Source organism: Scomber scombrus, chromosome 9 (assembly GCF_963691925.1).
Source record: "Scomber scombrus chromosome 9, fScoSco1.1, whole genome shotgun sequence".
Classification (NCBI taxonomy): domain Eukaryota; kingdom Metazoa; phylum Chordata; class Actinopteri; order Scombriformes; family Scombridae; genus Scomber; species Scomber scombrus.
In genome coordinates, this window is record NC_084978.1 from 16,877,551 (window position 1) to 16,904,914 (window position 27,364).

The window sequence follows — 27,364 nt, forward strand, 5'->3', positions numbered from 1 at the left end:
TCTTGAAATCAACAATCCTGTCCTTTGTTTTGGTAACATTAAGAAGGAATGACTGGCATCATGATACAGATACAAGTCTTTAACTAAAGCACTATTACCTTGTTCCACCCCCTGTAGAAGGCTGACAATCATTGTATCATCAGCACAGTTTGGCAGTCAGAAACAAGATATAAAGAAGAGTGGACAAGCCGAAACAATGTGCAGCACCAGTGGAAGAGTACCTCACTTAAAAACTATCCAGCCAGTTAGATTTCTATCAAGATTGAAAAGTACCAATGAGAACAGAAAGCATACCATGAGGTAGTGAGCATGTTAAACAAAAACGGTATATAATTACATTTTTCTTCCATCATTATGTGGGTAGCTTATAGCTTGTTTGTGGTGAATGCTTGTCTGTTCACTCATCAACATAATAAAACTCAAACACATCACCCACACAAACCATCAGCTGTTGATAATATATCAATTGTCTGTGTGTCTGTCAAGTTTTGACAGCCTTGCTGGTTAAGAGCCAACCTGCCAAGCAGCCCTTTTATATTACTAATGCTACTTTGGTTGTCCAATATGTCTTTATTTGAACTGTTATTCTGTCCTTCTGGGCATACTGGAGATACTTAACATGTTGTCATGTGGACTGATCATGGCTAGTTTTCAACTAATGGAGACTAGTTAAAACCATTAACAGTTACAATACTTAAGATAGATTAAATTGACAGATTGTATGAAATAGTTCTTAATTAAGGATTTGAATGCCTTGGGACTGTCATGCTGATCATGAAGTTTGATGTTAAGATTTTAAGATGGCATATGAAGTGTTAAAATGCTAAATGTTACTTGCTGTTCCTTGATATAGTTTAAAAAACAACAACAAAAAACTATGTGTCTGATTCCAAAAGAGAGGTCAGTAATGTACAAAAAGGTACCACCTATTATGGATGGTTGTTGACAGTGGTGGTTGTGTTGGAGATATTCTCAGAAAGGGAAGCTGATGGTTACCCAGGCAACATCATCTGAATGAAGTACAGGGGAAACATATGTTTAGCAGAGGTGAATTTTTGGATGTGCTTTATAAAGAATTCCTGAAACATGCAAATTTGGGAGCACAGAGATTAACGCCTACATGTGGCAGTTCAGATGCTGTTTTGAGTCGCTGGTGAAATCCTGCGTACTCAAGAGAGACAAATTCACCACACACAAATATAAGTTACTCCCAAAGTGATGACAGTTTACTGCATGCACAGGCTTTCATATGTCTTTCAACTACCAGATTTAAAAAAGCTTAAGTTATCTATTTAGTATTCTTGTTAAAACATAGAAAATATTAATACTGCACACTTTTAAGATGACTCGACAGCTCTCTCAACAGTCATCATCGCCATCTCCAGAAATGTTTCAAAGACAAATATGTAGAAAAAAAGAAAATTGGTGTAATCACAAACTGACAACTACTTGAAGCTATTACAGTATCTCCTAATAAGAGATTGATAATGACAGACTATCAGAAATTCACGATTTGTTGTTTTACTGATGACCAGCCCACAGTGGCACTGATATCCAAATTACTAAAGCTAATATAAGCATATTAAAGATCCCTACCAGACATTCTTTAAGTTAAAATACCTATAGAAATTTGCTAAAACCCTAAAAATAACACTGACTCCCTCATTAAGCATTTCAGAATCTATGAAAATGCAAAAATGTTTTATTTCCAAAGTTTAGCTGTTGGACACAAGATGTCTACTTCTCTGAAATGTCCATTCTCACTGTATGTACAAGTCATCCTTGTAGACACATGCCTTAAACTCAGATTTTTGGTGAAGTGAAAAACGGCCTTCTACTGTCAAACGTACATCATTCTCCACAGTGAAGCACAAACATGCAGTGAAGGTTACAGTAACAACACACATTTTTTGAGTGGAAGGGGACTTTAAACCTTTTTCAATATTCTGCCCATGCCGTCTTTTAAAACAGAAAACAGTAAAATATTAGTTTCATCGTGTTCACCCCATCAAGTCTGATCATGGTGTGTTTTCCAGTCTTATTTTTCTTGTTACAGGGAGAAAAGCGCAAGTGAGGACTTAACAGGGGTGAGCTGAGGTTGTCTGTAAATGAACATGACATCAAGCTGTTTCCTCTGATGCTGCATCTTCTGACTTAAAACACTTCCACAAGAGGTGAGGGATGATGCAGAAAGAGAAGAAGAGTGCACGCTGCATGAGTGAAGACAGTGTAAGCTGGCAATGATTGAAGTCACCTGCAGGTCAAGAACTATGTACACTGTGTAGTATCCAGTACATGTTTTGATCAGATATTAGAAGGTTAACTGTCACTGCTTTCTGTCACATGTAAGTTTTACACGAATGAGAAAGATTCTGCTGCATGTCGCTGCTCCAATCTGTATAACTGGACTCACATGTTACTGATGTTTGACGTTCAATTATAATATAGACGAGGTGATCCGCTCAGTCCAAATGATCAAAATGGAGACTTCACACATTGTGCAGGCCTGTGTGTTGTATAGGACTCCACCTTGTTGTACTCAACCACTTCCCCTTAACTGCTTGAAGGCAGGAAGAGAGGAGAGACAGAAGAGGAAGAGAGGCAAAGGGGGGATGGGCCTATTGCTTTCATTTTAAGCAAAAAAAAAAATGCAGAAGTGAGAAGTTAAGCAGACACTCTAAAAACAGAGCGAGCGAGAGAGAGAGAAATTAGCAAGACTCAGAGCACAAAGTGGGTGAAGGACTACATGCAGTCATGGCTCCTTGGGCAAGGACCACAGTGGAGCGGTATGGTGTAGGTAAGTCGGTGTGCGCCCACTTGTGTGTTCTGTGCGTGTGTGTGTGCACATGCATGTTTCTATAGTGTTTGTCTGTTTAGGTGTGATGGTAAACTATACTTGCTGTGAATAAGAACGGGGGGAAACAATAGTTGCTGCCTAACAGGATGTGATCAGGTGCTAGCAGCCAAATAGATTTTCAGGGTGTACACATTACATAAGAAGAAGTAATCCCTCCGAAGAACTTAAATTCGAAAATCATATTCACCATTTAACTTCAAGGCAACAAAACTCATAAGAGCAACAGTGGATTGTGTTGGGGATAAAACATAAACAAATTTACCATCTATCCTAAGCTGATGGAGAAATGAGCGGCAGTCAGTGACCAATCATCATGCAGTACACATTATGCAGCGCACAAACACAGAAGTTAGAATATAAATTATTTCCGGAAATCACAATTTCAGATGTAGAATGATTGATTTTGGCACCAGAAATAAATCCCTGACTGTGGAAGCGCAAAGTCTCACTACAATCTGTAGCTTATCTGGTATGTGTGATGAATATATCTGAGCCTCAGCATGTGTTGTTGATAGATATGTGAAACAGACAAATCAAAAAATAAACTTAACAATAACTTCTGACATAGATTCAAAAAGCAGACATTCACTAGCCTATGGCAGACAATGCATTGATTTCTCAGTTACAGTACTTGTAATTTAGTTGTATACAAAATGTGAAAATAATTTTATGTTTTTCTTCCCCCAAGTTCTACTGCTTGTAGGCGTCTGCTTATCACATTAGGGTTGACAAAATGAGGATGGGTTTATTAAAGCCATTTACAATCCATTACTGATACTGTATGGTGATTATTCAGTGAAATATTGTTTATCTACTCTAAGCTGAATATCTTCCTGGTATATGTAAGACTACAACACAGGAAGTGGAGGACGGAAGGAAGTTAGTGTCAAGTTGTATTAACTGAATACTGTAAAATGAGTTGTTAGAGAAGTAGAGATGGCATATTTTTATGAACTGTGTATAGGCTGCATATTAAGTGTTTTCACTGTTAATATATATATGCATTTAGCTAAGTATTGATGTTAATTTAAAAAAAAGCATACCACTTCGTATATAGTCATAAGACTTACTTTATTTAGCAGTCACTTACTGTATGTAATCTTAATGTTTAGTGCTCAAAGCTTGTGAGCTTGTGCATACAACACCATTTTCAGTGCTGAATGTAATGTACTTGCCCACTCTTTTGCTCTGTGCTGCTGCCAACTAGGTTACTTATTTCCTGCTGCCAGCATGCTGCTACCACTGCTGCAGGTGCTCATATAGTCTAAACTAAATCTAGGGCTGCAATAACGATTACTGGTATTTTCATTATCTGAGGATTTATTAATTAATTAATGGTTACGTCGATGACATGCCACAGGATAGTAAAAAAGCCCATCACTATCAGAGCCTGAGTTACCATCTTCAGATTTTTGTCCAACCTTCAACAATCCAATCCCAGAAGATATCCAATTTACTATCACATGAGACAAAGAACAGCTGCCAGTCATTTGTTGAAAAGTTGGAACCGAACTGGACAATTTTGCACTTTTCATTCTACACAAATTATATTAAAATAGTTAATTCTATCCATAAGTAGGCTAACACAGTAATGTGGGTTCCATACACTTTCTGTAATAAAACATCTAAAAACAAAAAATCTTCCCTGATGGCCAGCCCTGGGACAAAATCCCAAATGGGGGTCTGTGGTCTAATATGTATCAGTTTAGGGGTCCTTGATTTGAAAAAGTTTGAGAACCAGTCATTTCAACTCTAAGAAAAATAATTTTAAAAGCAAGTTGATATCACATCACATTGATGCGTTGAAAAAGCCTAGAAAAAAAAGAGAGAGGAGTTTAAAAAAAGTTTTTCCCTTGTTGGCTACTTTGGTGGTTTGATAGATAATCTGCAGTTTCGTCATGAGTTGAACTAGGCCTATTACAACTTTTCTCACTTTAAACGTGAGCTTGCTTTCTTCCATATAAAAACAGTAAATTTCGAGTATTTTTCCAGAGTCACTTGTGAATGGTCAGTGGATAGTACACATTTCCGAGCTAGCTAAACAGTTTGTGCCTAACGAAAGTGTGTCCACATTTTGTCCTGGCGGGTTTCAGTTGGTGTTTGTGGCTTTGGCGAGTTTTTATTACACCATGAGTCTCTCAAACACAACCAACATGACTTAATTAACTTTTACATTTTTAAAACATTTTTTAGTCAAGTGGAACTTTGTTGGCCAAGGAGAGAAGCAGCTTTCTCTGGAGGTGGGAGACACAGTTCACATCCAGGAGGCCTGCGATGGTAAGAATATAACCAAACATAGAAAATATGTGACGCTATTATGATTGTAACATTTCACTTCGATGTTACTTCCAGAAAACTTTTTATATTCTTTTCCAGCATGTTTATTGGTGAAAATTATATATATGGAAAACCTTAAAATATGTTATTTGGGTGTTTTTTTCCTCCTAATATTATAAATCAGTTACCAGTGACCACAATAAGCCAACATTAAAATATTGTGATGCTAAATACTGATAAAATATGTTGCTATTTTCTCAAAACAAAACCCTGAATTGGCACCAAGTAAATTTGTTTTAAAGATTGATCTTTTACAGACCATATCTTTTGTAATTTAAGTTTGGTATTTCATAGAAAAGTCATAATGATAATTGGTGCAGAAAAAAAATGCTTTCTACATTTATATGTAATAATAATGACAATAATAGTTATTATGGTAAATATTTTGATGCCAGCACAAGATTATATGTAATCCTAATTTTTCCTCCATGTTTCAGTTTCCTCATACAAACCCTAGACACTTCCACGTTTGCGATAGAGATGACAGAGTGTTGTGATGAAGTAAACACTGTTTTTGTCTTTCAGGATGGTATAGGGGCTACCTGGCAAGGAACAAGGCCCAAAAGGTAAGAGTTGATAAATCGGTTCTTACACCAGACTGTGCAACATATTGATTTTTAACAGGTGATAATTACACATCATATTGAACAGCTCTATTCAGCAGGGAGATTTTCTGTTCTAGTTTTATGGGTAGGAAATAGAGCTAACACCTTTTTTTCTTTACATATTCCTCTCCAGGGAGTTTTCCCTGCCAGTTTTGTACATCTTAGGGAGGTCATCATTGAAAAACGAGGGTAGGTGGAATTAAAGTCTTTATCCATCCCAAAAAAATTGATTTTTTAAAATGTATTTAGTGGCACTGCAATGTTTATATGTATGTGTGTGTGACTACAGAGATGAGGAGGTGGTGGTTTCTGCAGAAATGCCCCTGGTGAAGGAGGTGACCACCACACTGAGGGAGTGGGGAAGCATATGGAAGCAGCTTTTTGTGGTAAAAACAAAAGAAGCAAATACACTCTTTATGTATATGAATAAATAAATGTGTTGGAGTGTGTCTAACAACTTGTGTCTAATTCTCTAGGCAAACAAACGAGAGCGTGTGAAGAAGGTCCAGAGGCTGATGTGGGAGCTGATGGAGTGGCGTTCCCAGCTCCTGTCTGGCACCCTGCCTAGTGACGAATTCAAAGAGCTCAAGCAGAAAGTCACCTCCAAGATTGACTATGGCAACAAGTATGTCTGCATGAAAAGTAACACTCATATTTTCATTATTCAAATTGGATCTTTTAAAAAAAAAAATCAGTTTTCTATATGTAACGCAGGCTAATTTACTCGTGTCTCACCTACTGTGCTTCTGTCTCTACTCCTCTTTGTTTTACCCCTCTGTCCTCGTCCATCCTCCATTTTTACTTCCACCTGATGCACTTTGCCCTTTTTCCTTTGTCCACCCTCCATGATTGTGTTCCACTCTCCTGCTCCCTACTTTAGGATCCTGGAGTTGGACCAGGTGGTTCGAGATGAGGATGGAAGCATCTTGGAACCAGAGCGGGCTAGTGTCATCAGCTTGTTTCGGGCCCACGAGGCAGCCACTACCAAGATCAATGAACGCATCAAAGAGGAGCAGGTAAGGGAAGGATAAAAATGCACTGTGGTGGGGAGCCAAAAGTATAGAACCCAGGAGAGGGAGGGCACGTTTCTTGGGACAAAGAGAGGATCTTATAGGCATGTTAGTGTGAACGCAATTACAGCTTAAGTTATTTGGCAACTCCTTTGATATTGCTTCTGTGGTTTGTCTGCATGTGTGCCATGGGATTTGTAATGAAAAATTGTTCCATTTCCATGGTTTAAGATCACATCAAGTAAAAAGCCACTCTAAAATGGATATGGGTAGAATCACAATTGAGTCATTTCTTTTGGATTCTTTTAAAGCAGGTAGTACAGTCAAACTGTATTTGCATGGTTAATAAAATTGACTTACCAATCATATCTGCCAGAAAAGCCTAATTAAGTATTAATTTCCTTACAAATTGGCTTGACTTAGATTGAGTTCCTTACACCCTTTTTTACAATTCAGTGATGCAGTGATTTTATTCTCCTTAACCAAACCCCATTCAAGCAATAGTAGCAGGAGCTTGAAGTGAAAGGTTTCAGCTTGTAATTTGTTCTCTTAAACCTGTGTACCAAGTTAACCTTCTAAAACTAATGTCTTCCCCTGCAGTCTAATGTCCAGACAGATCACAGTGGGATATCAGCGCGGATCCAGTCCTCTCCCACCCACAGCCTCTACGTCTTTGTCAGGAACTTTGTCTGTCGCATCGGAGAAGACTCAGAACTCTTCATGTCCCTTTATGACCCCATCAAACAGACCATCATCAGGTATCATTTTCATTGTCTGCCTCTCTTAGCTTTAGTCACTGGACTCATACAGTGAGCTTCAAAAGGTGTTTGGACAGTAGTACATGCTTGTGTTTGAGATTTGCATTATTGTTTTCAGGTTGATTTGAGGATTTGAAGCCTAGGATTAATATGATGTTTAATTGACAGGCATGTAAATTGTGTCTGTTTAGGCAAATAAACTGTGATAAATGATAAACTGATGTTAACGGTGAAATCAGGGTCGGTGACTAGAAACTCATGTTGTTTTGTCTATGTTTAGCTTACTGTATATTGACTTGATTGTGCTTATGATGAGAATCTGAATTTCATACATCATGGATGTATCTCACCTTAAAACCTAAGTAAAAAGTAAAAATCCAAAATAAAGTCAAGTATATCAATATTTAATATTTAATTGGCAATTAAAATATGGGAAAAACATGATTAAGTCAGTTTAGCCTTCTCTGTTTCCCTATTACTGCCTTATTTACTCTTTGAAATGAATGAAAATATCTTTGAATTCATGTTAAGATCCTTTCACCTCGCCTTCATCCCTTGGATGTTTAAAATGCACACAAGCTATTTTTTACTCCTCCATTTCCTCATGTCTGTAAACTATCCTTGTTTTGTTCCCTCACTTATCCTCTCTCCTTCATTGTTGAACCCCACTAAATTAGAACAATGGTATGCCAAAATTAAATAACACAGAAAACACAAATTATATAGCAGCAGATACTGACTGGCAGGACTATGTACTGCCTGACAGTGCTGATGCTAAGCCCTGTCACTCACTGTCATACTGGGTATATCTATGCCTCAGCCCCAACAGCTGAAAACATTAACATAGACCTGAATCAGTCCTCTTTTTCTCCATCTATACACTCCACAATTTGATAATCTTGTACTTTATTGACATTTTTCCTACTGTCTAATGTTCTTCTGTCTCATCTGCTTGTTTTTTGTCTGTTAAATGCTCAGCTTTAAAAAAAACAAACAAACTATTAATTCCCAAACATTGTCTATCTGTGTGTCTCTTTGAAAAGATGGGCAGACAGTAGGGTTTAAAGTCAGAAATATTTTAGGGAGGCATCAACCTTTTCTTGGCTTTGATTCATCAAACTGTAGCCGCTCATCTCTGTGTCTATCTTGCTGTCTGCCTATCTTTCTATTCACCCCCTTGTCGTTCTCTGGTACATGTTTGTATGTCAGGAAAAATGCAATTTGGCATGGAAGGGTTGTCATTTTAGCTTTTAAACCCAGAATAGTATGCAGATGCAGTGGGTAACATTAGGGTCCACAGGCCTGTCATTTAAACTTCATTTTCACAAAAATAATGTACTGTCACATCAGTGAACATAATACAGTATACTCATGTACATCAGGCTCCCTGCTCTGTGATTCTCCCCCAAAGAGTACTAAAAGATAAGAGACAATTTAATGGATAGGTTCTCAGACTCAGACTGCTAAAACGTCACATTAGCTTCAGTTTAATTTAAGACTTTTACAAAGAACAAGAACTGGATTTTGTTTCCCGCATGTCTTACATTGAAATGACTTTAGGAAGTGATCTTTGTGGCCAGTAGGGACAGCAGGAAGCATTACAGTGACTAGTAATCCTTTAAATGCACATATGGGTATGTGAGCACGTCCAGGTTAACAGGATAAGATAGAGATAGGATTTCTGTCTTTTGAATTCATAACTTTATGTAGCTGTAGCCAAAACAGAATTTCAGATGATCAAGTTGAGTGAATTTGTATATTTTCAGTTCAGGAAGTCTTAACCTTCATTGCAGCAGCAACTTTGATAGTGTATGTGGTTGTATATTAAACATTGTGTAATGGTTTTACAGAACAGTAATGTAACTGAAGTGATGTTTGTCATTTATTTCTTTATCACCTATCCTTTGTGCAGTGAGAACTACCTGGTACGTTGGGGCAGCAAAGGTTTCCCTAAGGAGATTGACATGCTCAACAACCTGAAGGTTGTCTTTACAGTAAGTGACCAGAGGGAGGCACTGTCACACTGTTTCATAGTGCTACAAACACTGTGAACACTGTGCAGTGTTGGAATTAATGTACTTATTTTCTCTTAAGTGATTGCATTGAAATGGCTCATATTGTATTGATATTTTTTCTTACCCACGGACTCTTTCTGTCCCCTGACTCCACTGTGCTATACTTCTATTTCTACTCCTTTTTTCTTCCTCCCATTCCTCCTTCTTTTGCTTTCTTTCCTCACCGTTGTCCTGCTAACTGTCTGTATTTAACAGGACTTGGGGAATAAGGACCTAAACAGGGAGAAGATTTATCTGATCTGTCAGATAGTGAGAGTGGGCAGGATGGACCTGAAAGAGACCAACACCAAGAAGAGCACTCAGGGTCTTAGACGGCCTTTTGGGGTGGCAGGTACTTGAAGAGAAGCCAGTTTTTTTGAAGCTTTGGTCAAAAGTAAATTGTCAGTTCTAGTAATCAAGTGATCTGCAAAGTATTTATTGTAGTTATTAGACTTACCAACTAAATGTATCTTAATTGTCACTATACACAGGTATAACTTTTATGAGCCTTCCTCTGAAAACTGCAATACATTTGACAACAGGCAGGCTATCTCATGCCATTTCCAAATTTCCCCAGTGTTTCCTCCGTAATGGCCTGCAGGAGCCTCTTCAGTCAATTTTACTGTTGTTCTCTGAAGGTCACTTTAATTGTGTCTGATTTGTCAACTGCTGCAGGTATTATGATCCATATTAAACCTAGTGTCTGCTCAGTACAACTGCAGTCATCTTTTGAACAAACAAAACTAAAATATTGATAGTCTACTTTATTTTTCCTAGACAATTGTTGCTTCCACTAGCTTAAAGAAGTTACCGGTGTCCTCATATAACCTCACAAAACTGCTATCATGATGTGTAGTGAGGCATGTTTTGCTAGATGAGTATGTGATAGAGAGCAAAATATGTCTTTGATATTGTCAGCACATACTTATTTGTTCTCTCCGCAGTGATGGACATCAGTGATATCATCAAAGGGAAGATCGAATGCGACGAGGAGAAGCAGTTTTTCATTCCTTTCTTCCCGTATGTCCTATTTTTCCTCATCTCCTTATTTTTTCGATTCTTTTCTTCTTTTAGAAACTTAAATCTCTGTTCACAGATACTTCTTGTGATTTAAATAGTGCTACTGCAATTTTGTGTGCTTGATGGTGTCAGTATCAGCTAAATTGTGTTCATGTGTGTCTGTTTGGCCACAGGGTTGTTGCTGAAAATGACTTTCTCCACACCTTGCTGAACAAATTGACAACCTTACGAGGAGACAGTGGTGGCCAAGGTACTGTTCTGCAGTTACAGGCTTTCTGTGTGAATTCTCTGCCAAAGTTAGTGCTTCTGTATGCACTGGACTGTGTATGCTGCAGTCTTTTGTGGTCAGATAAAATGGCCGTTTCTCATCGCATCCTTGCCTCCTCTCTCTGCTCTGTGGGTGAGAATGAAGGACATTATCCTGATGGATAGCAAGCTCCCTTGAGCCGTTGTTTTCATATTACTTGACCTATATTTCTCTCTCACTAGCCTCCCGCCTCGCTGCTAACTACCCCATGTTTATAGTTGACTTTGACAGCCCCTTTGGGTCATACTGTCTTGTTCCACACAGAGTTACCCACATGTGGGACTGCACTGTTCAGCTTTTATCTTTCTTCCTGCTCCTGGAGGCCCTGGGCATAACCTAGATATGAAAGGAGCACCCAGGCGAGCAGATATGAAAGGAGCACCTGAGGCCACCAGATGCCTGGACCCCTAATCTCTCCTTCCTCTCACTTTGAGATGCTTCTGCCACCAAACACGCACACACACATACACACATACACACATACACACATACACACATACATACATACATACATACATACATACATACATACATACATACATAGTATTCCCTGTAGGTGTGTGGTTACCCTTAAAAATGTGGGTTTGTGACATATTCTAGATTTCACGAAACATGTACTTCCCTAATATAGCTTTCCCTTTTTCTCTTTCTGTCTATTCCTCTTTGCTTTCTCACATAATTTATCTGAAAGCGGGAAGAGCTCAGATTCTTTAGCACATTTCTACCTAATACTTTCATACTTAATATGTCTCCTTCACCCCGCTATTTTACTTTCACAAACAGGACCTAGAATTTTTTAAGTGTTGATTGCAGTCTAGTCTGCAACAACAGTAGACATTTTTACATTCCTTGCTTGACCTTGGAACAGTATAACATGATGTTTCCCATAGATAAACACTAAGTGGATCACACTTAAAGCTTCGCTCTAACTTATCAAGATTCAAGGTTTCTGGATGTTTTGAAACAGTCTTGAATTTGGATTTAATAGTACCCGGCCTTTAAATGTACTATTCATTCATTTGGCTTTTTTTTTCAACTTATCAAAACTCTTTCGACCCCCTATCTAAATTAGCCCTGAGTGGCACCTATTTGACCAAATAAATGCTCGTAAATGTAGTAATTTAAATTTAACACTTGTGGGGATTTAAGATGCACTGTGTTTACCAGAGTTGTTTTGTGTGATCAGCCTTGGTCACCTTTGAAAAACATATAACTGGAGGAAATTTCTTTCAAGCCTATGACTCTACAGTGTTGTACACAAAGAAACAAAAACCTGAATATCCGCTAAGGAAAAAGTAAATAAATCGAAACTAACGGCCAAAAAAAGACAGAAGTGCAGTTGTAGAATTTTCTTTACTAATTGAATGTATGTATGCATTTTATGACTTAAAATTCTTCAGATTAGTGATTTATTTGATAACATTTCCCACAGTTTTATCCACCTGTAACTCTTGTCGCAGCTTTAAGCAGCTGCACAAATTCTGTTATTAATCCCAGACTATGTATGTATCCTGGTCAAATGTTAATATACAGCCTTACCTCCCTCTAGGCCTCTGGGTGACCATGAAGGCTCTTGTAGGGGACATAGTTCAGATTCGGAAGGAATACCCTCACCTGGTGGACCGCAGCACTGTGGTTGCACGGAAGCTGGGCTTCCCGGAGATCATCATGCCAGGAGATGTTCGAAATGACATCTACCTCACCTTGCAGGGCGGTGACTTCGACAAGTACAACAAGACGACACAGAAAAATGTGGAGGTCATCATGTGGGTCTGTGATGAGGAGGGCAAGGTCATACAGGTAAGCAGCATGAAGAGATGAGGTCGAGGAGGGCCGGGATTTGTGTAAACAGGAATTGCTATTTGTGTGTGAGGTCTGAGGGTATGTGTGCAGTGAGATGAGGTGATGTGGGCCAGTGAGCTAGCACGGCACTGATCAAGTGCTTACTCAACCTCTCATAGGGGCACACAGACATGGCTTATTCTCAGAATGAAAATCCATCTTAAGCATACATGGACTCTCACAAAAAACACACACACACACACACACACACACACACACATACACACAAACATCAAATGCTCCAGCTCAATATGACACACATTTTTTTCTCTCCCTCCCACTTTTCTAGAACTCCATCTGTCTGGGAGCAGGGGATAAGGCGGTCAGTGAGTACCGTTCTGTCATCTACTACCAAGTCAAACAGCCCCGCTGGATGGAGACATTTAAGGTGTGTGTGTGTTTTGTGTGTATTTGTGTGTATGTGTATGAGCCAGTCATAGTTGTACTTCCTTCTTTATGTGACATTTTTCAGTTTAATTTTTAGGAAACATCAAGAATATAAATCCTGTAATATCATTTAAAAAGAAAAAAAGATGATATGTATACCTTATTTTATATTCTTGAATAACATGAATTGTCCTCCAGGTGGCAGTCCCTCTGGAAGAGATGCACAAAATTCATTTACGCTTCATGTTCAGGCATCGGTCCTCCCAGGAGTGTGAGTATGACACCTCTTTCCCTGCCTGCTGTTCTCTCCATACATCCACACATGTAACTCCTCTCCTCTCATCCGATCCCCTGAGCATAATGTGACGCTGAAAGGACCGAATGATTGGAAGCAATTTGGAAAATGACCCAAGGCATCATTACACATACTTGATAATACAAATCAGCAGTCTTTCTTCCTCCCATGCTTTAATTCTCATACCTCCCTCCTCCCTTTCTAATCTCCTGATGTGTTTCTCCCGTGACCCTTCCTTATTCTGTTTACACATTTCCTTCATTTCCAGCCAAGGACAAGGCTGAGAAGAACTCTGCCATGGCCTTTGTGCGTCTGATGAAAGAAGATGGGACAGTTCTACAGGATGGACTCCATGACCTTGTCGTCTTCAAGGTCAGAACCCAAAATAAAATGGTTGCTGAAACAGAACAGATTCACTCATGAAAGGATTCAGCCTGTTTTCCAATTAATTCCCTTTAAACAGATCAAATAACATATAAAGAGATAGATTTCAGTTCATCAAAGCTACTTATTCATTGATGCCCAAATGTCACCTTCCTTGACTGCAAAGTTTCAGAATAATGCTATTACGCAGCTGAATAGCAGATCAGCTTGCAAAGCTTTCAGAAAAATGACATACTGAACATTTTATGATGAGAACCGGTCATAGTTCAGTATCTTGTGGCACCAACCAGTTTTGCAATCAACAGCCCAACAACAATAAATCTAAAATATCTTGAGATCCTGGGTCATTAAATGTGGTCACTCATCAGCTGGTGATTAATAATACAACCAGCCTCAGGGCAATGTTTGATTTTATATTGATTGATTTAGATTAATCATTCATAATCAGACATGAATAAAAACTGAAGTGTATTTACACTGTACAAAAGCTCAATTCCATTTCCCAGTTAATTCCTGACATTTTTCATTTATACAAAGTTGAGAAATGAATCGTAGACTTGACAAATCATTAAAAAATACAAGTTTATTTCCTCAAAACATATTTGATGATAGCAGAGGCAGATAGACTGTCTGAAAAAAGGTTTATAGGAGAAAAGAATTAAAAGACATTTGCACAGTTGTAACAATCATCAAAGCAGACCTAAACATGCAGTACAGTGAGTCTGGATGGGAGATTATGGCCACCCAGACAGGTTCAGTGAATCCAAATAGATTTCCTGCCAAATGAGCCAGAGCTAAAATTGAATCCCCTTATTGATTAAATGCCAAACACAATGCAGATTAATTACTTGTGATTCACTGAAAGACCAAATTGATGGTCCCCCTGTGCCCTCTTTCACGATTATCTCTAGTTATCCCTGAATTCCTCTCGATCCGTGTGCCACTCATGGCTTCAATCTCTTACTCCCTTTTTCCAACCACTCACTCATTATTACTTACTGGTTTGGTATTAAAGAGGGCAGAGCTGAGTTTTGAATATATGACGAATGTACAGAAAAGTATGATCAAGTAAATAAAACTAATTAAGTATAAAAACAAATTATACAATGATATTTCTCTTTATATCTCTCTAACTCCTATCCAGGGTGTTGACTACTATATTATCTTTCAGCACTTCCTAACTCAGAAGAAAAATGCTCTACCAATAGTTAGTGTTGTTGTTTGTGCACACATTTTTCCAATTAGTCCTAGCCCCACTGTTTCCAAAGTTATCAGTTTACAAGCTGAAGTTGTGTTGCACTGAAGCAGATAAGGAATTGTGATCACAGGGGACAACTGCTATGGGACAGGTGACTTCAGTCATTGCTTGTCACTTTTTCCTACAGGGCTGGTCTGATAAATGACTGCTAGGGTATCAAATCCCACTGTCCCTCTGTCTTCTATATTCCCATATTTGTATGAACACATTTTGACCAAATGCAGGACATATAATTCTTGGCCCACTGCTGCTACAACATCCACCAAATATATGGTGTGTCAGCATTATTGGGTTAGAAATGACTCATTCACATTGTCCTCAGGGTGACAGCAAGCGCATGGAGGATGTGAACTGCTACTTGTCGTTGCCCTCCACCCGCCACCACAATGACCTCCACAAGGGGACAACACTGAGTCGCAGCTCCAGCAACGTGTCTGGCAGCGGAGGAGGCCTGTCATTGAGCTCTAGAGACAGTTTCACCATCTCCACCCTGGTCTGCTCCACCAAGCTTACCCAGAATGGTATGTGTGTTTGTGTTTGTTTGTGTGTGTGTGGGGCAGGTGTTACAGTGCTCAAATAGCCCCTTTGTGACGCTGTGTTGACATTAAGCCACTCTAGGGACTTGAAGTTGACAGGGCAGGACATTTCAATTCACAAACACTCACACCCACATGCACATGCACAAGAAATATCAGGGCGGAAATTATGAGGGGAGGGTGTTTGAAATTAAACCTGATGTGTCAAAAAACATTAATTAACATCTTCTTTCAACAAAGTAATAAGGCCAAACCGAGACAATGAATCATCGGTTAGCTGTGAAATTAGTAGAGGACAAATCCAGAGCTAAGAGTTTCAAGTCTGAAAATACTATTTGGTTCAGTGTGCATACAGATGTCAAGTTGGAGACTAAATGGTTGAAAAATTCTGAAAACCCAGAAAATTGGTGTTGAAATACATTTTTTTTCAACATTTTTCTGAGCTCCTTAAGCAACGTATTATTTTTAGATTTACGGTTAAAGGTTTAGATAGGATAATTAAAGGGTAAGGTCGGGTTATACAAGGGTAAAGGAGACATTCAGCCAATTAATGGTGAGTCAACAATATGTTAATTAGGATGTTGTTGCCAGAAGCATGATTACAAGGGTGTATGAGAGTGTTATGGTCATGGGAAAGTAAGCAAAGGATGGGAGAGCGGTGTGAATACACCGATTTTATTAGTGGGGAGTGTTGTCATTTTGTCCTACACACTCTGGCAGGCAGCCACACAAGCAGATACACACATACACACACACTGATGTGCACATCTACAAATTCATACACACACACATACACCCCAGACAGTAAAGTGCATCAGACACAGGTGCAGTGCAACAGCTGTTATTGAGGAAGCCAGTCCATCACTATAATGAACATTATCCTTCAATATTAATCACCTGTACCATGGGCGGGCACACACACACACACACACGCACACGCACACACACACACACACACACACACACACACACACACACACACACACACACACACACACACACAGAGTCTTTCAGGCATGCATGCACAGTGTTGTTTGGGGCACCCACCAGATGTGCAGCTTGGCTTGGTGTGTCAGAAATTATTGGACAGAGGAAGCAGTGAGCTTCAAGTGGGCAGCCCTTCAGAGACATGGAAATCTGCCCCATGTCAAACTGTAGCAGAATTAATGGCAGAAACCACGGATTTAAACAGTCAGCTGATAGTCTCACTAACCAGATGAACGGGGACTGTCCCCATGACAAATCATCTTTTGACAAATAGCTACTTTGTTGTTGCTCATCAGTCAGAGATGAAAAACACTGTAATGAATGTAAAATGTTGCTTTGGTTTGCAGCTAACATTTATTTTAATTCATGTTTTATCAATTGGTTACTTTAATTGAATTATCATTTAGTCCATGAAATGTTAGAAAGTAGTAAACCGGGCTGATTACAGTGTCTCATATTCCATGGTGCCAATTTTTAAATTATGTGTTTTGTCTGTATACTGTATGAATTTCAAATATACATAGAGTATACAGTATATCCAAAGCCCAAACACATTTCATTTAGGATAATACAAACCAAAGAAAGACCACAAATCACTCATTTTAGCTGCTGGAACCACCATTTGTTATGTATTTAAGCTTTATGAATGATCAATTATCAAAATTGATGGAGATTTATTATCTGTCAAGTAATCAGTTAATTGACTAAACATTTCAGCTTTACTTTTGAAACAGTGTTACACCATATCAATTTCAACTATATTTTGCATTAAAGAAAAAAAGTGTCGCGTCACTGACAGTTCAGTTCAACAACCACATACAGTACGTGCAACACAGAAGGACGTATATATATATTGTCAAAACTAACAGCAATTAAGAACATTAAAGTCAACTAAGAGGACACCTCTATTACAGAAGCTTTGATCAACATCCACTCTCAAGCAAGACAAAGTGTGTATGTGCAGCTAAGGCCACTAAACAGAAAACATTCTCCGTGTGTCTCTCCTTGGCAGTGGGCCTTCTGGGGCTGCTCAAGTGGAGGACTCGACCCGAACTCCTCAAAGATAACCTTGAGAAACTCAAAATCATTGATGGAGAGGAGGTGGTCAAGGTCAGTGGTGTAAATACAAGTGTTTTATAAGCAAGCATGTGTGCGTTCTCTCTGGACCTTTTCTTTGTCTGTGTATGTGTGAGTAGTTCCTGCAGGACACTCTGGATGCCTTGTTCAACATTATGATGGAGCACTCTCAGACTGATGACTATGACATCCTCGTCTTCGATGCATTGGTGAGTGTGTAAGAGTTTGTGGGATGTTTGTTTACTCAGCAAATGCTTGTGTGTCTGACTCTGTGTGTGCCTTGTCAACTGATGCAGCTGATTTCTTGACAGGCTGCCTCTGTATCTACTTAATCTGACATCTTTGTGTCTACCTGTCCATCTCTTTCCAAATAAACATGTCCATCAGATGCTATTACATAACTTCTCATCTGCCTTGTAAATGTGTCCTGCTATGTAAACATGTCTGTTCCTCCCCTCTCTCTGCCAGATACACATAATCGGTCTGATTGCTGACAGAAAGTTCCAGCACTTCAACACAGTGTTGGAGGCCTACATCAAGCAGCATTTCAGTGCCACACTGGCGTACAAGTAAGTTCCTGTACTTCCTGGTATCGCAAACCACTTCCTTTCATCTCATTCTGGTACTTTTGGTATGAGTTTCCTGAACTACAGAAAGCACTGTGTGTCACATCTTAACAGTTACAGGGTGTGGCTGTTGTTTCTACTCTATTTTTTAACACTGTGGCTCAAACCAAGATAGAGAGGTTTAAATTGATATGTTAGGTATTCATACTGACAAACAAGCAACATATATGGAAATGAAATATGGCTCATAGAAGATATGATATATGTAATTTGAACCTTTGCTCCAAAAAGCAGTAAGTGCAGTTGCAAGTCGGTATGTCGGTACACACCTGAACCTCAAACAAAATACACCTTACAAGACAGCACCTTTTTGAATCTGCCACAAAATTCTTTATTATCACTTAAACTCAACAAGTGAGACTTAAGAGATTTTTGGTTGACATTATTTTAGTGTGGGCTTTATAAAATGTCAGGTTAGTACTTAATTTAGTTTATGACCTTAAGGATGGCTGAGGACTCTTATAAATCTTGTCACACTTCAGTTGTGAGAAAACAACAACACGCAAGTTTTGCAGTTTTCTTTTTTGCATTTTGAGTGAATCATTATATGTATATGTTAAGTCTTACATTACATGTTTAACCTGTTGTAGTATCTAATGCCAAGTGTATAAATACTGCACTGTGTCCAGCTGCCACTGGAGGTCAGTGTGTGTGTTGGCCTTTGAAGCACTTGACTGAACAACATTAGAATTCACTACTTTACTGTGCATCAAGCCAGCCAGAGTTTTAACCCTGCATCTCTGTGGAGCAACAGCTAAAGCATTCAGGCATGCAGCCCAAGCCCCTCTGTCTGCTTCTTACCCTCTGTTATTGCACTTCACTTGATTCAGTGGCCGCTAGAGAACACATTTGTTTGCATTGCTTTGGCAATGCAAACAAATAAAACACATTTGAAATTAAAAACACTTCTGACTCCTCCTGTTCTTAATTTCCGCTGCATCCTTTCTTGCTTTCCCTAATTGCTTCTCCTCCTCTTGGCCTACTTTAACCAATTATCTCCAACAACTCTCCTCCTTATTTTCCTGTTTTTCTCTTATACTGTCTGTTCTTCCCATCATCTAGTCATCTTTCTCTCCATCCACTGTATCTCTCCCCTGCCAGTGTGTTGATGTTCACCCTCTTCAAGAGGGTCACTTCAGCTTAACGCCTATCAGCCCAGAGGTCATTATGTAAAACTCTCTAACTCCCTCTCACTACATTTTAAACTCCCTATCTCTTGCTCTTAACAAAAAAAACCCAAAAAACATTAAATCCTCCTGTGCTTGCCTGTCAGCCATGCACCAAAAGGAAACCAGGGAATGGTAATGGTATGATAATAATGCTGATAATATTTATTTTGAAGGCCAGCCTGATGGCAGTGAGGCCAGATTAAAGTTCATTTTAAGGAGACTTTTATTGTTTAAGAGGATTGGGTAATTTTAAACCAGTTAGTGGGTGATCCCCCTTTGCCATTTCACAGAACTAGAACTGCCACAAAGCCACAAGTTTCAGCCCTCTGTTGACTTACTGTTTTATAATGTAATGAATATGTTAGTATTGCAAGTCATTGAGGGCAAAGCTAAAAAAAGGACTGGTCATAAAGTTAGACTGAACTCTGTGCCACCCACATCTCTCTCCAATTGCTGCTTTGACACACCGGCATATTTATGTGTATGTGTAAAGATGCCCGTGGGGTGTGCATGTGTTGGATTTTTTTTTTTTTACCATGAATCCGAGTGCAAATAAAATTTCTGTGAGCTGTGTAAAAGGTACATCAGTTGAGGTGTGAAATACTATTTTTCCATTTTTTCACCTCCACTTCCTTGCCAGTCTTCCTCTCTCTCATTCTTTCACTATCACTTGGTTGCAGTCCTTCTTTCTGCTCTATGGAAGGGAAAAATAGAGTTGGCGATTAACTTTCCAACCTGTGGGGCATCGGAAAAAGAATGACAAGTCTGAATGATTTTGATGTTATTCTCTTTTTTTCTCTTTATACTCTCTGTCTCCCTCTCCTTCTCCCTTTTTCTCATATCACTCTCATAGAAAGCTGATGTCAGTGCTGAAGAGGTACCTGGATGTCTCGAGCCGAGGGGAGCAGTGTGAACCAATTCTCCGAACTCTCAAAGCCCTCGAGTACATCTTCAAGTTCATCGTTCGCTCACGCATGCTCTACTCCCAGTGAGTGTTTTTGTAGCTTTTGTGGGCTGTTCATTATGATAATGACTTCTACATTCTTCAAATTTCAAATACAGATTGTTAGAGACACAAACACACACACACACACACACACAGCCCAGTGATGGAGTGCCGGAGGAATCGCTTTTGACAGCTCTTTGAAGAAAGGCTGCTGATTACAGCACTAATGCTGCTAATAAGCATTGATGATTAAGTGCAGTGTCCAAATGAGAGCTAATGACAGGGCAGGTCTACTGAATGGGTAGCAGGTGATACACCAGCCAGACAAAGTTTCAGCAAGGGAGACTTATGACAACTCCCACACTGAGCTGAGAGCTACACTGAACGACACAGTAAGTGCAAACACTATTTGTAACTGCAGCTCAATAAATGATGCTGACAGACTAGAAACATGAGCCACAATTGTCTGATATGCCTTGCCTGCAGGTGACTTGAATACCTACAGTGTATGTGTTTGTGTGTGTGTAGGTACAAGTATACAAGACACAATCATGTGCAGAATTGCATGTTTGTTCATGTAAGACTGCAAGGTTTATGTTATTGGTTGTGTGCCTCTGTTGGGAGCACTATATTAGTGTTTGCAGGATTGAGTTAGGATGGGTGTGTATGTGTGTTGCTGGGTGTTTGCCATTCAAAGTCCACTGGTCACTGAAGGTCTGTCTTTTTAATCTTCTAAAGGGCATTTTGAGCTTTGTTTGTTGAAATTGGTATGTTTGTTTATTGATGTTGTGGGTGTGTTTATTTATTTATTTATTTGTAGACTGTGTGCAGATTTGTGTGGATGCATTAGTGGAGTGTGTCATGTATAAGCAAACCTCTAAGTATGTATGTATATGTATTCGCATATATACTTAGAGGTTTGCTTAAATATGTGTGTGTGTTTATGTGTGTGCATCACACATTATCGCTCCACTGCTCTTGGACTGACTGAACTCCAGTCGCCAGCCTCCCCTGGGTATATCTGCACCAATAAATCTAACTCTCTTTTCTCTTTCTCTCTCCCCCTCTATCTGTTGTCCCCCAACTACCTGACGCAACTTCAAGTTCTTTTGCATCTAAAGTTTTCACATCACATTTCTCCTCCTATAAGGCCTTGTCATGACAGAAGAGAATCAGGTATTCAACGGAGCCAGTTGTGCTGTAGGTGCATCTGTATGACTCCATCATCATCACCATCAAGACCAGCGGTCATTAATAGTTAAATAGGTGGCACTGAAGATTTATTAGCTTGTCAAATCGGCTTCATGTTCATGCAAAGTCTATTAGGAGCGCGTAATGTTTACTTCAAAAATATGTAAGGCACGCTGTACCAGATTTTGCTCTTTTCTTCACCTTCTTTCTGTCCTTCACGCCCTATAGATTTTATTACATCCCTGTAGTCTGCTTCATCAGTTGTATCTGTTTCTTTTTCCTTCCCCTGAGCACCTGCTATGTTCTATATTTCTCCTTCTTCTTTCCTTGTCCTCTGTCTATCCATCCCTCCCCTCATCTTTGAAACTCGTCTCCTCTCTTAACTTCATTTTCCTCTTTTATTTTTTTCACAGCCAGAGAAGATTACATTAATCTAAAATCTGTATGTTTTCTACTATGAAGATCTTTTCTCATTAATGTGATATGGATCTATTATTATGAGATGAAATCAGCTCTGTTTCCTATGAGATCTAATACTAATCTAATTTTTTGTAGTCATCACAAGACCTTTTCAAGGTTATATTTAGTTCCTTTCTAATTTTGTTATCTTATCTCTCATTGTGTTTAGATCATGCCTCAATATAATAAGAAATACTTGATTACATGATTAATAATAATCATGATAAAAGCATATAATGGAGAAATGCAATTTACCTATAATAACATGTATAACACGGGGACCTAAAGTCACAGTGAGAAGGATGCTTGCTTTTATTTTATCCCATCTGTATAAAATCTCAAACTTAACACTTTTTTTTTTTTTTTGGGGCATTCAAGCTTTTTAACAATTGGCTGATAACTGGTTGGCCTAAGGGTGACTGCACTGTTTGTTTAAATGCATGCATAAATAGATTTTAAAAAGTTATGCATGTCAGCCTTGTTGGTCACTGCACCACTTATTTGCTTACCATACTGTATGTAATTCAAAATATCTGCATTTCAAATTTGACCAAACCTGAGGAAACCTTGTATCTCGCTGATAAATTGCAGTCTTGAACATTTTAGTGATTTGTGCTGGAGGGAACTGTAATTATACATCAAAACAAGGTGACATTTGTGACTGATTTGCACAGACAGGGATTTCATAATTCATGGGGGAGATGCATACTGTTGCCTAATTGTCTCCTTTTTTTCCCTTTTACTTTCCTTCACTGTCCCTCACTGTTCTCTCCCCCCTGCTTATTGTATCCCCTTCATCTGTTTCTCTACTCTCCATCTGTCTTCAGTATTAGTTTGCTGAGCTAGTATTATGTACGTGTGTTACTGTGTGTGTTTTGTGTGAATGTGTGGAGATTAGCTGTAGCAAGATTCTATTGTCACTTTTAGCTCGAAATAGCCTACATCTTTTGAGTTAGATTAGGGTGGCTCTCTGTAACATGCTATACTGTACTAAGTATGGGACACAGTTATTTTATTGAAGTCTATGTGTGTGGCCTGAGTGCAAGACCTGATGTTATCACCCCCCCCCCCACACACACACACACACACATATACAAACACATGCGTGCACACAAATTCATGCACTGACACGGCTGGTGGATTAAGCAGGACAATGCGTCTGTAATCATGACTGTACTCTGCAAAGAGCCCAGTGATAATACCTCTGTGTGTTACTGCCTAATCCCTCCCCCCACATGGTAAATTCGCTGTGTGTCACATGCTAATCCTTCCCTCCAGCACTCATAATTTCTATTGTAATTAACAACTGCACAGCTCCACTGAATCACAGGGAGATAGTGAAGAGACCAATACAGGACAAGTTTGCCGGGGGTGTTGGAAGTAGGACTGAAGGGATGTTACAGGGACGCGTGGGTGTGAGGATGTGATGTGAATAGCAGCAACAGAGATAACCCATTTGTTTTGTTGTTAAGTTAGAGGAGGATTGTTGTAATCACAGCAGTCAGTGTTTGTCAATGTTTAATGTAGTTGTACATTGTCATGCTGCATTTATTTGCTTCATAACTTTACAATTGCAGTAAATTAAGTATACACTGGGCTGGTTCTGTAATTACTTTAGCAAGAGGACACATATGGTGTCGTGCTCTTACTGCTTCATGTGCAAAATGAAATATTGACTTTAGGTTAAAGTGCAATGTTAGCACCTTCATGTTGAGTGCATTCACAACCATATTGAAAGATGTGAGGAACTGCTACCAATTCAGTAAATGCCCCATTTCCACAAAAACTCAAGAACTCTGGTGAGACTTGTTGCTTGATGACTTTAAGTCAGAGCGGAGAAAGTCGAGGCTGGCTCGATTAAGATCGGGTCAAAAACATTATTATTACCAACCTCGAATCAATTTAAAGTTTCATGAAAAACAATTTCTGCACTATAATTTTTCTGTGTATTCCAGTGCAGTCACTCTTTAAAAAATCTATAAAAGCCAGGAAATGTTATATGTCAAGGGGATAAAAATGGCTAGTTCTGAACAAATGTTTTGGGATGGCATCACAATTAAAGTAATAAGGGAAAAAAAAGATTGCTGACATGACAGGAATTAGTTAAATATTATTTCAAAAGTTATACAATTTATGGATGTATGGCTAAAGGCCTAAAGTGCATCTAAAAGATTGCTGCAACCAACCTGATGTGTTTATTAGAAACAGGACCTCCAACATCTGTTTTCATGTGGCATGACAAACATATGACTATATTGTTTAATAATGTTATATATGTGCTGGCAGACAGATTGTCTGACAGAAGATAATATTGTTTGGAATTATGTTTTCTTTAACACAATTGTAGCTCCCAAGTAGTTCACACGAGGCCAGAGGTCTTTGTTAGAAAACGGGGTTTTATTTCCAGGTCGAACCAACCCGTGAGAACTGGGTTTAGAGAGAAAAATAAATGAAAATAAATACAATTCACAATATGCAAATGTCCGTTTTTACAGCAGCACAACAGGTGTTACATTACACCAAAAAACACTTCACACACACCTCACATACAGCCCGCAGCTCAATATTAACTTGCACATTTACAAACTTAACTTACATAAACATATTCACAACTTTACATAGTATGCAAATCACTATCACGCACAACCATGCAATTGAATGCAACACAATAAAATCGTTCACATTCTTCTTAGATATAAATAAATGATAAACATACCTCGTCCACTGCTTACTACTTGAGGGAATCTTATCTTATTGCTTGTCCTTTATAGTTTTTTCTTCTTCTTCTTATGTGCTTTTACTTTTAACTTTAATTTATAGCTTATTGATTGTGCTGCTTCTTTCGCGCTGTTTGGCTAGGTACGTCGCTTAAAGGTGTGGTGTAGGAAACGTATGAGGGCGGCAATTAGTTCCGCCCCAGTGCCATTATAACCAGTAGGAACCAAAAACGGGAGGTTAACCAACTAAACAAACTGCCAATGTGCGGCAGTTACAACAATCTTATACAACATTTTTAAAAATGAAGCAATTTGTATCATGCTTGAGCTTCTTCTCAGTTAGCTTATTTTGACCCTTTGTCTTTTCACGTCCCACTCTCACTGATTATTCACCTCCCCTGTTATTTTCTCCCATCTTTCAATCTCTTCTTCTGTCCTCCCAGTAAATCATGTCATGTCATGTACTCTTACACTGCCTCATGCTTTCTGCCTTCCTGCCAATTCTGTTTTCCTGTTGCATTTCATATAATTTCACATATTTTCACTTAATTCATTATTTTCATTCTGCCCTCCTAGGTTGTACGAGGGGAAAGAGCAGGCAGAGTTCGAGGAGTCACTGAGAAGGCTTTTTGAGTCCATCAACAACCTGATGAAAACTGACTTCACCACAACTCTGCTGCTCAGGGTAATTCATTGCCTCAACCCATACATCACCACCTAGTAATCCTCTTTTTCTTCTCATCTTCATCATCATCTTTTTTCCCCTTTTGATTTCCCATATTTTACTGTCATCTGTGCTCTGTTTCATCTTCCTTCTCCTCCTTACACTTATTAAAGGTGGTCTCTCAATTTGATTCTGGCAACATCAGTATTCTGCTACTTAATGACTTCTTCTCATGCTCACTATGTACCCCAAGCTAGACTTACAAACAAACCCTTTTTGGCAGAGAGTCAAGCGACCCTGTGAAAAATAAAATACATCCTTTCTCACACTTGTGATGAGAGCCTCTTTGATGGCAAAGTCACCTTCTATTCACCAACAACTTCCACAGGATTTCAAGATAGTAATTCAACAGTGTAAACTTGTGTGTGTGCATGTGTACGTGTGTGTGTGTCACCAGGTTGCGGCTCTGAAGTACCTGCCAACAGTCCTGCATGATGTTGAGAAAGTATTTGATGCGAAACTCCTTAGGTGAGCTTAACCTTACACAAACACAAACAGACAAACAAACACAAACACAAACACACACACACACACACACACACACACACACACACACACACACACACACACACACACACACACACACACACTCACTCACTCACTCACTCACTCACTCACTCACTCACTCACTCACTCACTCACTCACTCACTCACTCACTCACTCACTCACTCACTCTCTCACACACGCACACACACATAGCCCTTATCTTTGGCCTCATTCAGGGACACTGACAGAGAGGATATATGCTTTCAGCTTTCAGCTTAGCGCAAGTTTTGCTCTGTGCTTTGTCCAGTGACCCTCATCCTTCTGTCCACCACACTTTCCATTGTGGTCATGCCTTACCTTCTTTTTCAGGTGATAAAAATCTCATCCAACTGACATATACACAAGGATACACACTCAAACACATTTTGCAGCTTCTTGATGTGCCTTAGGGTGGATTGACAATTTCCACGAGCAAAACCATCAAACAAAACCCATTTGAACCTCTGTCTCTGAGCTTCACTCTCAGCCTTTTGAAGAGCAAAGTGACTTGGAATGGCTTGTTTAACCTCTCCTTGACCCACAATCAAACTCACAACATACTGTTTAGCCCAGGAAATGACCTCAGTGTACGTACAGTATCAGTCAAAAGTTTTTGCACACTTTCACATTCAACTGAATGGGATAGTGTGGCCAAACTTTTGACTGGTACTGTACTTGACCAGCTGGGAGATTATTGTTTCCACATTAGAAATTTTAAGCACCCTACTAGTCCTCTAGCAGCTCCACAACCAAACACAGATCCATTGTCTTGGTGTGACCTTCTTACTTATCCGAAAGTAGATGTTAATTGATGTTTTATTGACTTGCCACATTCAATTTCATCCTCATAATTTCTTTCTTCACCTATGTGTGACCTGTGTGTTTTTTTGTGTGTGCATGTGTGTTTGTGGATAGTCCATATCTCACAGTTCAGTCCCCTGAGTGACTCGATGTCAACACAGTTTCACAAAGGTGCTACCTGTAACACCTGCCACACACCCGTACAAGCAGGTGCACACATACACGTATAGAAAGACGATTATGGAGTTAGCAATCAGCGCACACATTTTCACTTCCTGTTATTCATTTTCTTTTTCTCTCTTGCAAACCCATATTGTCTGTCCTTTGCAATTATTTTCCCCACAACCACACACACACTCACATACACAAACATAACCAAGCCATCTGAACTTGAGAGTAAAGTAGTTGTGTGAGTTACAATCATTGTGCATGAGGTGGACATCAAAGCTTTGTCTCTTTTGTATGTATAGTCACATCTGTACAACTTGCAA

General features: G+C 39.1%; 1 protein-coding gene across 1 annotated transcript in view; it reads left to right on the forward strand.

Annotated features, from left to right (window-relative positions):
• Positions 1 to 2,717: 2,717 nt before the first annotated feature.
• LOC133986217 (dedicator of cytokinesis protein 2-like) overlaps positions 2,718 to 27,364 on the forward strand; it is a 99,132-nt gene continuing 74,485 nt past the window's right edge. The window contains exons 1-23 of the mRNA XM_062426026.1: positions 2,718 to 2,797; positions 5,051 to 5,134; positions 5,720 to 5,760; positions 5,933 to 5,988; positions 6,089 to 6,185; positions 6,276 to 6,424; positions 6,680 to 6,815; positions 7,410 to 7,567; positions 9,480 to 9,561; positions 9,838 to 9,973; positions 10,566 to 10,641; positions 10,815 to 10,891; positions 12,498 to 12,748; positions 13,080 to 13,178; positions 13,376 to 13,448; positions 13,741 to 13,844; positions 15,437 to 15,635; positions 17,650 to 17,747; positions 17,834 to 17,923; positions 18,183 to 18,283; positions 20,363 to 20,497; positions 25,399 to 25,507; positions 25,944 to 26,014. Of these exons, the coding sequence (XP_062282010.1) occupies positions 2,755 to 2,797; positions 5,051 to 5,134; positions 5,720 to 5,760; positions 5,933 to 5,988; positions 6,089 to 6,185; positions 6,276 to 6,424; positions 6,680 to 6,815; positions 7,410 to 7,567; positions 9,480 to 9,561; positions 9,838 to 9,973; positions 10,566 to 10,641; positions 10,815 to 10,891; positions 12,498 to 12,748; positions 13,080 to 13,178; positions 13,376 to 13,448; positions 13,741 to 13,844; positions 15,437 to 15,635; positions 17,650 to 17,747; positions 17,834 to 17,923; positions 18,183 to 18,283; positions 20,363 to 20,497; positions 25,399 to 25,507; positions 25,944 to 26,014 (2,465 nt within the window). The 5' untranslated portion in view covers positions 2,718 to 2,754. The remainder of the gene's footprint in view (positions 2,798 to 5,050; positions 5,135 to 5,719; positions 5,761 to 5,932; positions 5,989 to 6,088; positions 6,186 to 6,275; positions 6,425 to 6,679; positions 6,816 to 7,409; positions 7,568 to 9,479; positions 9,562 to 9,837; positions 9,974 to 10,565; positions 10,642 to 10,814; positions 10,892 to 12,497; positions 12,749 to 13,079; positions 13,179 to 13,375; positions 13,449 to 13,740; positions 13,845 to 15,436; positions 15,636 to 17,649; positions 17,748 to 17,833; positions 17,924 to 18,182; positions 18,284 to 20,362; positions 20,498 to 25,398; positions 25,508 to 25,943; positions 26,015 to 27,364) is intronic.